This window comes from Lepidothrix coronata, unplaced genomic scaffold (assembly GCF_001604755.1).
Source record: "Lepidothrix coronata isolate B3197 unplaced genomic scaffold, Lepidothrix_coronata-1.0 Scaffold144, whole genome shotgun sequence".
NCBI lineage: Eukaryota > Metazoa > Chordata > Aves > Passeriformes > Pipridae > Lepidothrix > Lepidothrix coronata.
In genome coordinates this window covers 1,805,970-1,820,698 of record NW_016690324.1, presented here as the reverse complement: position 1 = coordinate 1,820,698, position 14,729 = coordinate 1,805,970, and the positions used below count along the sequence as shown (strand labels likewise).

Below are 14,729 nucleotides of genomic sequence, written 5' to 3'. Positions count from 1 at the left end.
TTTCAAAAATCATTCTCTCAAAAAAAAACCCAGATTGAGATATTAGGGCTTAAGTGGACCCAGGTAATAATTCAAGAGTTTATACAGCAATTTACCACATCCTAAGAAAAACAGTTCCTTTCCTATCCCATAAATGTCCACTCTAAATATTTAGTAGGGAAACACTGAATTGAATACTAATATTTGTAAATAAGTGACTGAAAAATATATGAACTTTTACTGGAAAAACAATAATAAAAATAATGCCCCTTTTCACCATGTGCTAATGCAATGTGCCATGCTTTGCTTTTCAGGAATATTTTTATATCTGTGGAGTATGAGCTAAAATATCAATTTATAGTGAAAATCTCATTATCTTAATTGCAATAAGGTCAATGATACACTTAATAGGGTGTGCATGCTCTTTCCAAGCAGGTTAATGTACAGTCATATCAGTTCAGAAAGCAATATGCCATCTGCAGATATTTATATATGAAATCCAACATAGGGAAAACATTTGTACTACAGAACAGATTAAATAATTGCGAATGAAATTGCAAGATAAGGTGTTTGACAAGGTGGAGGGAAACTGCACAGTGGAGGAAAATCCATCCCCATGACTACTGGTCCTTCCTCCTCCCTGCTCACTGCTGTTCGCCTCTTCTTGGATTCCAGAGCTTGTTTTATTCCTCAGCAGCCTTCCTGCAGCCTGGTGGATTCAGCACACTGGGAAATTGTGGATCTGTGGTTTGTTTCAGGAAGAGAAGAAGGGAGAGTTTAAGTATTGCTTTAGCAGCAGATGGCTTTGCTCCGGATTCTGTTGTACACAAAGAAGATGTTTTTGCTGGCTCTGTAAGCACAAAAAGGGAAGAGGAAAATTGTTAAAGGCAGTGTGGATATGACTTGAATTTTTCAGCAGGTAAGAAGTCAGAAAATCTGTAAAACTCTGGCAAAAGTTACTGAAATATATCTTTTAAAGCATTATTTTCTTTTGAACCTCCCATATTTAAAATTTAATGGGAAATTTCCTCCACATGTTGTCTGTGCAATACTTTGGAACTTAATTAACAATGTTTGTAATTGAAACATTTACTGGTCATCTTGAAGGGATGGGACTATTCATCTTTATCACAGGTAAGCAAATACTTAGGAAAGAAAGCCTTTTTAAAACTTATTTTATTTTAAACCTATCTTTTGCTTAGGAACATTTTAGTGATGTTTCTGCAGACAGAGGAATGAAACAACTAGGCTGAGGGGTCTCTAACAGCTTATAGTGTTAAACTCTCACCATGGTAGAGAATCTTTTTAAAAATGCATGAATTAGAGGTTGAAGTAATTAGTTCTTTCTATTTAACACTTCAATTCTGATATCAGCTGTAGCTGTGGTTCAAGGACACTGATTCCACATTCTCTAACATTTTTTAGCTTTAAAAATGCCAGTATTTATTACAATATAGTTCAACATTCAGTAAGTATTAGAGTAACTTATTTTTTTTAATTCTATGAATATTCCAGTTGTTTAACAAGACAGGTGTAATGGTTTTATTGCCAAGGAAATGTTTAAATTGCCTTGCAGAATGGCAGGTACTGCACTTTTTAACTCCCAGTACAAACCAAACAGTGCAAAGTAATTACACTTTTTCCTGAGAAAAGGACAGTGCAGATGGAGAGTGTGCCTAAAACTGATGTAGTGAGTGAACTGATTAGGTCAGTACAGAGACTTTTCCCAAATGCCAAGGAAGCCCTACCAGCCACCCTGAATCCTTGGGAGAGGACATTCAGCACTTGCTATCAAACTGTGTGGTGCAACCATGGATAAATAAGCAAGCTTAGCAAATAGTGCATAAAATATTACAAACTTGGCTCAGCCCCATGGCCTTTGAGCCCCCACAGCTTCTCCTGCTCACATAAAAAGCAGGGAAGAGCAGAGGTTGTCTCGGAAGGGATCTGCTCCCAGTCCAGTTCCCCTGCTGACACCTGACCTCTTCTCAAGGGCCAGGGCTCAGATCTGTGCCAGGTGACCACCACAGGCAGTCCAAAGAGAAGGACCACCCTGGGGGCAAAGCAGCCAGACTTTGGACCCTTACGCTTCTCCAGTGGCAGCAAAGCTCATCGGGGCAACAGCTGCCACTGTTGGTGGTAAATGTACCATTTACTGCCTCTTGCTCTCCCAGCACATTCATCCCTCAGTGGGACAAATCCAGCCAGGCAATTAGTGCTGCTCCAGGGAAAAGTGGTTTGCAGTGCAATCCAGGAAAGAGGGGCTGTTGCCCAGCCACTGGGTGTGACTGTGCTCGATCCACAACCCCTGTCCCTGCTCCTGGACTTGTTAGGAGAAGAGTTTTTGGAGGCTGGAGCACACATAGTCAGGTACCCAGCTCTTGTTCTTGCCCTGCTGGAGCAGGGACACCTGCAAGGGACTACAAAATCTATCTGAGCCATCAGACTTGAATGGCTTTTGCAGAATGATTGTGCAGGTTTCCATGCCATTCCCTCAATATAGCTGTAACCAAGCCAGGTGCATTATTTAGGGAGTCTACAGGGCTTAATGCCAGCCCTGACCACAAATTAAGTCATATTTGGAACATCAGGGCCACATAGAGTCACATAAATCTACAGCCACTTCCCACTCCAACAGGAGTATGCTGGTTGAAAGGGATATTTTAATCAGGATGAGAGTGGTAATAGATGCTCCAAAGGTGGTTGTGTTGTCTTTTGTTTGGGTTTGGGTTTTTTTTTTTAGAATCTTAATTTGAAGCATCCAAACTTACGTCAAACAGAAGTATCAGGATAAAGCAGTGCAGGATATTACTCTGGCTGGAATATTCTTTGAGTGTCTGGGGGGCAAGCAGCTACAGAATCATTCCCATTTTAACCCTGGATTTGGTGTTTAATCTTGTGCACACAAGCCAAACTTTTTTTTTATTCTTAGTGATTAGATAATGGCAATCATTTCTATGACAAGGTTGACAAATCTTCTATACATAAGCAAATTATTTCTAGTAACAATAAAACGTCTACCTAACCCTTCTTCTTTTTGTGCATCCTCTTTAACTTCCCACTGCTTCTTCATTCTCCTTTCTCCACAGGCTCTCAACACTATTACTAGGGGTAAAGAATTATCTCCTTCCTGCTAGTTTTCCAATAACTTCAAAAAGGAATTAAGGTGAGTTAAAGTTGAGTTTTGAAAGGTATATGTGTAGAACATATACCTATTTTAAAAGTAACTGTTTTCATCCTTCTTTTTTTCCTTTCCCAGGTTGAAATAACCTCTTTCTGGCCAGAAAGCTGGTGAGCCTTTAATTTAACTTTTTCACTTAGTGATAAATTCAACCCCACCAAGATATTCTGCTGAACCTAATTCTTCTCAATAATATTAATTTTATAACAAAAGAACTGTGCTAATATCAGATTTTTTGCTTGACACCTGTTTAAGTTGGAGCTGAAAGAAGAATCAACTCTGTGTCTCTTGAGTACATGTTGCATTTAACCACAAAAAAATGTAAGGGCATCATATGTCAAACTTGTACAACAGTGAACAGTGCATAGGGAAATGAAACAACCCTTGGTAACTCCTGACAGAGAAAGAATTGTGTGTACAACCACAATTTGATCTGTGTTTGGTTTACATTTTTCTCAAGTTAAGTTGAGGAAAAAGGCCATGCTACCTTCAGTGCATCAGCAGAACAGGAAACTGCCTTAAAAATATCATTCACAGAGGTGTTGAATACCACTTGAGCTCAAGCACACATAATTTTGATCAATTCAGGAGGATTTGGTGTATTAGCTCACATTGCTTTGTAGTTCTAAAGAAAATATAAGTGTGATGTCTAAGCTAGCAATGTGATGGCAGGACCCAGTTCTTCTTTTCTGATAATACAAAAGCAACTAATTATCCTCCTTGGAATTCATTAACCTTGCTAAATCTTCAGCAGAGACAGATCTTAAAATATTTCATTCTGAAAATCAAACTTTATCCACAGTTGGTAGAAGAGGATTTGTATGAAAATGCCCATACAATTTTAACCAGAGCTGCTATCACTGCTGTTTCTTGTACACCACAGTCCCGGCTCAGTGTCAGAGCAGAACCTCAGAAAGGTGACATCCACCTCCATCCATAGATATACATAACCCCACTAATAACCACTCACTTTGCCAGTACTGTAATTAATCAGATTTGCTCAAAACCTTAAGGACACCAACTGCAATGACAGACCCACAGTACTCACTACTTTGAAAAGCTCCATACCAAGTATATTCTAAATAACACAAGGTTTTGTCCATAGGTTGGGAGATGCCTCACGATGGATAAAGCCATTCAGCACCCCAGTGAGATCCTGTCCAATCAAACTGTCTCTAACTTTAGCTTTTCTCAGTTTTTGAACTTTGACACATGCCAGCTTTCCTTCCTTGCAGAGTTCTTGCTTATCACAGCTTACACCTTAGTTTTACTGGTGGGGCTTTTTGGAAATCTTTGCTTGATTATTATAATAAAGAGACGGAAAGAAGCTCAAAATGTTACCAACATTTTGATTGCCAACCTCTCTATATCAGATGTCTTGATCTGTATCATGTGTATTCCTGTCACAGTTGCATACACCTTAATGGACCACTGGATATTTGGGGAAGCAATGTGTAAAATGGGTTCTTTCGTACAAAGTTTATCTGTCTCAGTCTCCATTTTCTCACTTGTACTCATTGCTGTTGAGAGGTACCAGTTAATTGTGAACCCACGTGGCTGGAAGCCTAATATTTCACATGCTTACTGGGGAATTCTTCTCATCTGGGCGCTTTCCCTCGTGATATCCCTTCCTTTTTTAATATTTCACCAATTAACAGATGAGCCCTTCAAACACCTGTCTTTCCACAGTGATTTCTACAAGAACAAGGTTGCTTGCATCGAAGCATGGCCATCTCTTACAGAGAGACTGATTTTCACCACCAGCCTGCTGGTTTTCCAGTACTGCTTCCCACTGGGGTTTATTTTTATCTGCTACCTCAGGATATTTGTATGTCTTCGAAGGAGACGCTTTAAAATAGACAGGATGAGAGAGAACGAGAGCAGGCTGAGTGAAAGCAAAAGGATTAATGTGATGCTGGTATCAATTGTTGTGACTTTTGCAGCTTGCTGGCTGCCTCTCAATATATTCAATGTGGTCTTTGACTGGAACTACGAGGCACTAATGAGCTGCAATCACAACCTGGCATTTACCATCTGCCACCTCGTGGCCATGATCTCAACGTGTATCAACCCCATCTTCTATGGATTTCTGAACAGGAACTTTCAGAAGGATTTGATAGTATTAGCTCACTACTGCAGATGCTCAGCATCACAGGAGGAATATGAAAATATTGCCCTTTCAAATCTGCAAACTGATGCATCTAAAGGGTCTCTGAAATTAAATAATCCCCATGTGGAGATATAAAAGAATCCAACAGCAGTTTCCAAAATTTTGTGTTTTGTTGCAGATGGCCTCTTTCTGTAGGTCTTGGTCATGTTACCATCAAGTTTAGAGGAAGTTTTTACATTTAATTCAGCAAAATCAGGATTATGCTTCCATAGGCATACTCTTAACAGGTACTTAATGATAGTGTTAATGCTAATAAACCACTTCCAAGAGTCATAAAGATCAATAATAAGGAATTATAAACAGTATTAACATCTTACTTTTTTAATCCACAGTTTCAAAGTCACTGGCATCCAACCTTGGCTCTAAAAAATCATTTCCATTTCAGCCACTGATGGAATGTCCTCCCTAAACACCAACTTCCCCCAAGTAAACCCTGAACGCTGTGGTGTTCCTAACTTCAGCATCCTTTCTCACAGTTTTCTGGCCTTTTGATTTTCCTGCCCTACACTGATCCCAGCCCTGGTTAATCTGCAGGTTACAGGCAGTTCACACTGTAAGGAAGGCCCCTGAATTTATCCTAAGCCTCCATCACCTTCCTTTCAGCCCCAGCATGCAGTTTGTTTTGGTTCAGTACCAGCCCAGCCCAGAAATCGTATTTTAACAAGGGAAAAGGCTAGAGCTGGAATTCTATCTTTTTTTTATGAGCACTAAAGCAGTTGAAAACTTGATTTGCTGCAAAGATGTCTTCACTGAGATTGTTCTTGCTGTTCAAGATGAAATACATATTTAGCATTTCTCCTAAAAGCATTGCATTCTTCAAACCACCAGCACGGATCATTGCTTTTGCTCTTACCATCACCACTGGTCCCTACAATAGACCTTTTAGAATCTCCATTATCAGACAAACACACTATGAATTTAGAGTAAATTTTGTTTTAGCTACTTACCCAGATTTCTCTTTGAGTAGAAAATTAGGTCTGCATCTTCATTGCAGCAATATCTTTCTCCACATTTCTGCACTAGCACGAGGCCACACTTGAGCAGATGTGGTCATTTCTGTCCAGCTGTGTTTGCAAATAGTTTCTTTTGTAGCACAGAGCATAGAAGCCTAAAGGTGTAATATTGAACACAACTCTTTTCAGACTAAAACATTTTAAAAATCGCTTTCCAGTGTGGTCATAAAAAAATAACCAGACTTATTTGTCATCCATGCTACAGTGATAACATAAGTTATCAGTTTATATTGGGCTATTTAAATACAATACTTAGAACAATTTAGTCCAACAACTCACCTTGCTTCCTCTTGTTCAAGTGAAATATAATTAATTACTTCTATTGCTAAAGTCCTTTCTTCTTCTGAGTTTTTTAAAACCCTTGTTTTAACACTTGCACATAAAATTCCTTGCAATGCATTCCCTAACTTTAGCAATTTACCAGTGCCCCACTTAAAAGAATTAACATTTATATTACAGTGAGCTCCTTGCTGATTCAGCTGTGATGAAACTTACCTTAAGGCCACAAAATTCTCTTGGAGAGGGACCATCATTTTCCATAGTCAAGCAGTTCTTAAAGGATTCCTTCAGGCCACAGTTCTCTCACTGCAGCATCAGTTCAGACTGGCTGCATCACTCTGCTCATCAGAGCAGCTCTGTGAGAGGAGCCTCACCAGCTCTTGCAGATACTCTGGATTATTAAATGCCCCCTGATTCACCCTGAGTAAAAAGACCTCGTTGAAATCCATCAGTGTCTGAGCCCACAGAAGTCTTAAGGTCAGCCCTACTCACTGGAGCAAGAAAGGCAGAATTAGCAACACAGTAATCAAGTATCTGAGTGACAGCTATGGATTAGTTTTGGCATCATTTAGTATTTTTTTCTAATTAGATCCAATATCATACATGTGCACTGAAGTGTATAAACCATAACTTAAATATCTGCCTTGAAAAGAAACCAGGAGACAGATAAATACCTAATAAAGGCCAATGATCAGACTGATAAGAGTATCTCAGTGTTAATTAGTTCCATTAACTCCACCCCTCGATCACTGGGCTCCCTCTGTTGCTGGTTTACACCATCTGCTTGTTCAGCAAATGGGTTTTTAACCAAGGTAAAAGCAGCAACTTGCAGTCGATGACACTGTGACCACACCACTCACGCCCGAGGGGCTGGTGTGTGCTCTGGTGAGGGGGAGCTGATGGAGCTCGTTCTCTCATCAGTGAGACTCCAGGGTAATAATGGGGGTCACTGTCTTCGTTCCACTTGCTTAAATGAGAGCAAACCTGATCCAGGAACTTCACTTTTCTTGGAGATTCCAGTGCCTGTACAGAAAGTCACCTAATACTGCCAAAAGACCATTCACTGAACAGATCATTTTAACAAATCCTGGTGGCATTCCTGCAAAAGGCTGGGCTATCAGCTGGATTTCCCTGAGTTTGGAACACAGATCTCTCTGTCTTCCTCATATTTAAGCACAGTTTACAGCTTCAGGGCCCATGCTGAAAGCAATCTACAAGCACAGGACATTCACAGTTTAATTTATTAATATTGGCACAACAGTTCAGATTACTCTCAGTTCTCACAGAAGTGTCTCAGACAGTATTTGGAGTTTGACTCAAGCTCAGCTGAGATTCCCACGTATGAACTTGGCTTAAGTGGCTCCCATACCAGCATTCCCATCCCTTAGGCACACCCAAGTGTGCTTAGTTTTATAGCAGAGGTGGTTTTGGTATCACATCCCAAGTGCTTTAAACACAGCCACAAAATTAACACTGGTTTAAATTAAGTGATGCTGATGGACGGTCTCCCTTTACTGACTCTCCCTAGAAGTGCTTGGGCAGTGCATCAGCCAGGCACAAAAAAGATTGCCACTGCTTTTTGTAACACCAATGGTCTGCTCACGACATCCTGATCAAACTTAAGCAATCAATTTTTCCTTCCAGTCTGAATCTTGGCATAAGAAGGTTCTTCATTAGCAAGTGGCAGCATTTCCAGCAGTGACTTCCTCAGAATCAAATGTGAACAATCATACTTGTGCCTTGATTTCTTCTTCTCATTTCTTCCTCTCACTTTCATTTGACTCAAGTGCTGATGCTCCATTTCTGTCCTGAGCAGTTATCAAGTATCTCTTCTTGATGCTGCATTTATAAAAATCATTGTTAACTGAACAGAGGATCATCACAGTCCTGAAGACTCTCAGTACATCCAGTGGCTTCGTGTGCATCCTGATACTGAATTTCCAGGCAAGTCAGTAGGAGTGAGATGACTTTAACAGGAATAGGAACAGAGTTGCTTGTTTTTAAAGCATAAGTATTATGGACTCCAGCATGGTGTGTGATAGTGATACATGTAACTACAATATGCAATGCCTAAGGATGGCTCAAGTTAAACTGGCAAATGTTGCCCTGTGTTGGGTAATGTTGATAACTTTATTTCTTCTCTTTGTATTGATATAGCAAGTAGACAAAATTCTAACAGCCTTTCTCACCAGAGAGTTGTTCCATGATCACAGAATCATGGAATATTCTGAGTTGGAAGGGACCCACAAGGATCATCAAGTCCCAGCTGGAGGACTGTGAGTTTCCTCAGGGGAACAGCAACATGGATTTAATTATTGAAAACTAGAGGGGGAACCTGAACTCTCAAATGCTATCCCAATGTACAAACAATCTCTTGGGTTGTTTTTTTTTTAAAGTGCATCAGAGCTTTGTTCAAGTGGTTCAAGTTGTGTAGACCAGACTAATATATTTATAAACATCCTTGTAAATGAACATACCCTTACTTGTCTGTGTATTTTATGGTTGATTGGTTTAAGTGTAGGCACATATAACTAGGGTTAGATACTTGGGAACTGGCATTCATTGTGGAAATGATTCTGCTGAGCAGAGAGATCAATTGATTATTGACTGTAATTCTGTCTGTGACAAAGGCAGTGCCAGTGCTGTGTGTGATTTAAAGACTTTGATTGCTCCCATCGGCTGACAAATAAATATTACCCTGTGTAAAACTGCCTGGTGAATTGTACTGTCTGTGACAGGGGTAGGACAGTTCTCATGTGCCCAAAGGCCAAGAATCACCAAGAGGTCAAAGAAAAATGGAAAGCCTGCTGCAGATGGAAAGGGTGGCCACAGAGCAGATAAAACACAGCTCAGGGGCACAAAGGCACTCGGGAGGGGACTTGACCAGAGCACAGATGTCAGGAGGGAGCTGCTGACACACTGGAGGCAAAGGAGATGGAGGAGAGGACACAAAGACTGCTCTGAGGAAGAGGGATGACCTGCAGAGATGCCCTGGCAAACCCAGAGGGGTACAAATTACACTCCAGAGATACCACTGTGCCAAGGTGACCCTTTAAAGCATCGGGATGAACCAAGAGGAGAGACATAAAAAATAAAAGACATGACAAAAAATTAAAAAGCAACAGGGTATGTGACAAACAAGAAAAAAAATTAAAATGGCCAGCTTGATGAAAGGAGAGAGAAAATTTAAAAGCTGAGGGGTACAAGGCAGAGGAGAAAAAAATTAAAATAGGGAAAGAAAAATAAATAAAAGTAGATACAGAAAAACAATTCAAAATAAGAGGAGAGCAAATCTATAACAAAGCTTTGAGAAACCTCACAATGAAAGGTCAGATGGACAGCAGATGTACTTAGTGGAACCTGATAGACTCCATAAATACAAAACTGTCCTTTCAATTCTATGCTAATAAGACACTTAGAAATATTCCACAATGGCAACCTTAGAATTATCTTGTCTGGTATCACTCATTTTTAAACAAGGTTCCTTTGGTTTCCATGCAAATGCACTGACTGATGCCTTTTATTTTATTTCATTTCATTTCATAGGCTTCTCCATTAGTCACAGGCTATTTACATAATGTGATGGAATTGGCACCTGTGTGGAGCTGTTCTCCGAACAGAATTCACTTCAACCTCAGGCCTAATGAGGAAAACTTGTTAATTTGTGTAGATGTCAGGGCTGTAACAGCTCCATGAATTAGTTCTTCCAGCCAGGAATGGCTACGAGAGTCACAGGACGCTCTCAAAGTTTGGGTTCCCTCTAAAGAGAATCTCTCAAACCCCTTTGTCAGCTCCTTTGTTAGGCTGGAGGCTTCTGCAGTGCTCAATTCCATGAATTTGGAGCCGCAGTGCCGGAGGAGGCTCCGGGAGGCCCAGATTTCCCAGGCACTCCTGCAGTGACTCTGCACAGCCTCCACCTCCACAGGCTCCCAGGGCACCCTTACATTTCCCAGCACATCCAAGTCTCTCCCATGCTCAGTACAGGCCAAGAGATTTTTCTGTTAACAAGCTACAAAAACACTACTTTGGGGACTAAAATCACTTGGATAGTGTAGTTGTGTCAGATGATTCCATGCTTTAATTTCTACCTCAAAGCTATCTTAGGATTTGCCATCATTACAACCATTAAAAGCCATCCCATGACTGTAGTCTGACCATATTCCCGTTTTTCCTCAAGTAGTTGTCCAATGGGAGCTGCTTAATCCACATCAGTGTGTTGGGTTTGGGAGTGTGGGGGGGTGTTTGGGTTTTGTTTGCTTTTCAAATAAGTGTAATGACTCTTCTTACACATGAGATGTCAATCTAGGCAAGAATAAAATTCAATAAGTTTTGTGTAGATCAAAACAAGAAAGGAGATCCCAGGACAGTCTCTCCAAGCCAACTGTACCATTTTTCTGGAATTTCCTCAACAAAACTATTTAGCTCCCCTCCCCTTTCACATAACTGCAGGAACCTGACAGCAACTACAGCCTTGCAGTCCTTACCCATTCCCATTGCCTCTTGGGCAGATCCCACTGCTGAAGGAGCTCTCTTTGGCTGCAGGATGAATGCCAAACAGCGTGGATTTTGGGGAAGAGGCTTGCCTCTGAAGGTGCAGGGAAGGAGCTGAACAGAACAGAGCCAAGACAAATGCTCAGTGGAGCTCAGACCCTGGAAGATACTCAGGAAGACTCTGCAAGAAAATGGAGATACAGGTTACAAGCCTCAGAGTAGATTGTAACAGCATGTAAATATACACATATGTTTAACTCAACGCACCAGCAGCTATCTGGGCTGTCAGAGAAAAAATTGTATTTGAGCATCATGTCTTCACAGGACACTTTTACAGAGTCAAAAAGGCACGGGGACCATTTCGTATTTAACTTGCACCGGAGGGAAATCCACACACACACACTGCAAAGAGCAGGAGGAGCCTGGGACACTGGGCTGCTCCAGCTGTGCTGCAGGATGGGCTCTGCACAGCCTCGCTGGGTGGCTCCAAGTTTATTCTCTTTTGAGGAGCTCCAAAGTAAAGGTCAGAGGGACCTCACCACACCCACAGGGCGAGGCTAATTATCCTCCTAAAGGATAATTAGCCAGCAAATAATCTCTTTTAAGATATCCAGGCCACTATTTCACTATTTGTAAAGAATATCTTTATCAGTCAACCCAGCAAGGCTGTCAGCATGGCATGATACCCTACCAGCACACATTCACATCTGTGCATTTCAAGTGGCTTTACGTCCCTTATTGCTTCCAGCTCTTTATTCCCAGACCTTTCTGACTGTGTGAGCAGGTCAAGTTCTCACTTACACCAAATTCACTGTGCACTCCTGCCCTGGACAGAAATCAGACGTAGAGATCTCCTCCTTGGGACTGGTGTCTTTTGTCCTTCATAGCAACCAACACCAGACATGTCTCTCAGGCAGCCTGAGCTTTCTCCTCAAACTGGCTCTCAAGGTCTGTTGCCACAGGCACCGTCTGTCTCCAGCCTTTGTCTCGGCTGAGAGCACAGAAACACTCTCACACTCCACACTCCAGTGGCTTTGAAGCCACCATCCATGTCAGTGACCATAAACATGATCCAGGAGAGCCAATTCTCCGTCATCCACAACCTCTGAGTGCTGCAGAGGTCAGATGCCCCACGTTTTTCAGACAGAACCCCCAAAACCTAAGGCATACGAGGGTATAACCATCTTTTGAAGTGCTCTTTATTAACTAAAACCAGCTCAAATTTTGCCTGTGTTTAGACTTGCAAACAAAACCATCGTCACACTGCACTGAATCATCAGCTGAAGTGAGAGAAGTCCTGTGACTGACCAGGAGCAAGATTGCTGGTTTCTAATTAAAGATGAACTTGTGAGACTCCTTTAAAAACTGGCCACAGAGTTAGTATTGAATGCAAAAGCAAAATCCGAGTTGACTGAAAGGTCAGCAAACCCAGGGAGATAATTACTGCTTGATGTTCCAGGAAACCCAAGCTCTGACACTAAGTTTAAAAAAAGAAAAAAATGCCTTTGATGAACGATAACAAAAACTTTCTTTCTTCCCGTCACCATCATGCAAACAGATCAGGCATGGAGATACTGAGGGCATTATGCAAGAAAATTGTGGGCAAGTATCCTGTTAAACCTCACATCTCTATTCACTGAAATACACAAAAAATCAAATATTTCAAGGGGAAAGTGATTTTTTTGTGTTAGTATAATTTGATTTGCTGACTAATCAATTTTCAGAGCTGATGAGCCTTTACTTTGAGCCCTTGCCTCTTTCTAAAGGAAAATATACAGTGTACTAAGATTTTAGGAGTCCTCAAGTCATGTTGAAAGGCTGAGGTGAGGGTTAAAATACTTTCAGTGTGTTTTTGCAGGGAGGAAACCTGCAGCAGCTTTACAAAAAGCATCTGAGAATGGCAACAGCAAGTTATGAGCAGAAACAAATTACCAACAAAGAAAAATTATGAACAAATTAATATAATCAAGGGTTACTGTACATCTGCTGCTAAAAAATAATAGCTGCTTTTTGTTTTCTCGAAAAAGCTAAAATAACTCAGCTGCTAGCTTAATAATTAAGTAGAATTTAAAACTGTACAGAATGACTGAACCGTTGAGGACAGGAAGGGGCCTCTTGAGATCATCGAGTCTCACCCCCCCCTTGCTCCATAAGATAAAATGCTTTTTCTGAAGCATAATCATAAATTTACCTAATTAAAACTTCACCAGAAGGCTGCTCCTGGGACAGCTGGCCATGGAGGGGCCATGTGGGTGTCACACCAGCAGCGCTGGCACATCACTGAACCACTGCTGGCCCTGCTGGGAAGCTGGTGCTGCTCCAGTTTGGGATCTCCCCAATCCGGGGGAGGTTTTTTTTGTTGGTTTTTTTTTTTTTTTTTTGTTTTCTTTTCTTTTCTTTTCTTTTTTTGTTCACGTTGCTGACAAATTGGGAGCTGGAGTCTCTCAGAAAAACCAAAATCCCCCAGTGGGGGCCACTTCAGCTGCCAGCAGGAAGGCAGAGGTGAGCAGGCGTGCTGTGGAGCTGCTGATGAAGCAGGCAGGAGCCTGGTATGTCTGGGCAGGTGTGCAAGCAAAATGTAATTTTTTTTTTTCCAATTTTTTTCACCCAGCAGACCCAACCAGGCCTGAAATCAATAGAAATTAAGTTTCCTGCCCATTTCATCTGTGGGGTCCTGATGGGTTGAGAAGCAAATATTTCAGTACGTGGTACAGATAGAGAAAAAGAGACCACCAGAATCCAGAGATCCTGCAAATTACTGCCATCTCCTTTTTATGTGAAATATACCTAGAGGATGCTTGTCAAATTTGATCTTCATGAATGTGTGTCAACCTTTTATACTGACTTCATTAGTTTTACCTTGGGAGCAATTGAGCTGGTCCCCGAGGCAGGTATTACTCACATGCCACCTTTACCAATCAGATTAGCACCGTGTTTACTCTGAAAGCTGAAGCCTTGGGTGCTCAGCATTGAAATGAGATCTCCTGAGCAGAGCACACAGCCAGGCCCCCAGCTCCAGCCCTGTCTTGGAGAGGACCGTGCTCACCATATGGTGCTCCTGCTACTCCTGTGCTATTTCTGGCTTCCAACACTGGAACTGTGATGGAAAGATTTAAAAAGAAGGCTTTGATCCTGCCAAGACGTCTGCTCACCACACCACAGACCTTTTTTCTGGTAGTTGAACTGTGCTGTGCACCCTTCAGCTGATCCCTCCATATTACAGGTTCACATTCCTTAGACCTCCTTTTACCCACATGGTTTTTCCCTCCTGCTCCTCTTGCAAACCTGTGTGCCTGGATTTGAATGTGCTTTGACTCTGACATCATTTACCCCGATGCAAAGAAAGCAAACTTATACCCTAGGCGATGAAATGAGTCCTTCAGTCCTTGAAAACCTCATTCCACCGTTTACCCAACACTCACCATCAGCACAAGGTGCCATTTCTGCAGCACAGACAGACACAGACTGACAGACATCCCGAGCTCCAGCCAGTCCTGTGCCCATCACCCCTGCCCACCCCTCTGGGCACAGCTTCCACATAAAGCCCAATGGAAAACCAGGTACTGACAACTCTTTTTTAACTAAAGGTGCCCACATCCCAGTGTCAGCTTTAGGT

At 41.6% G+C, this 14,729-nt stretch overlaps 1 protein-coding gene across 1 annotated transcript; it reads left to right on the top strand.

Annotated features, from left to right (window-relative positions):
* The first annotated feature begins 793 nt into the window (after positions 1-793).
* Positions 794-6,347, top strand: LOC108503687 (neuropeptide Y receptor type 6-like). Its single transcript, XM_017827875.1, has 4 exons — positions 794-898; positions 3,069-3,145; positions 3,239-3,270; positions 4,266-6,347. Exon 4 carries the CDS (start codon positions 4,284-4,286, stop codon positions 5,403-5,405), a length of 1,122 nt encoding a protein of 373 aa, XP_017683364.1. The 5' UTR covers positions 794-898; positions 3,069-3,145; positions 3,239-3,270; positions 4,266-4,283; the 3' UTR covers positions 5,406-6,347.
* The last annotated feature ends 8,382 nt before the right edge of the window (positions 6,348-14,729 follow it).

What these genes read in the sequence shown, in the direction of transcription:
- LOC108503687 (XM_017827875.1), top strand. Translation starts at nt 4,284, where the DNA reads ATGGATAAAGCCATTCAGCACCCCAGTGAGATCCTGTCCAATCAAACT.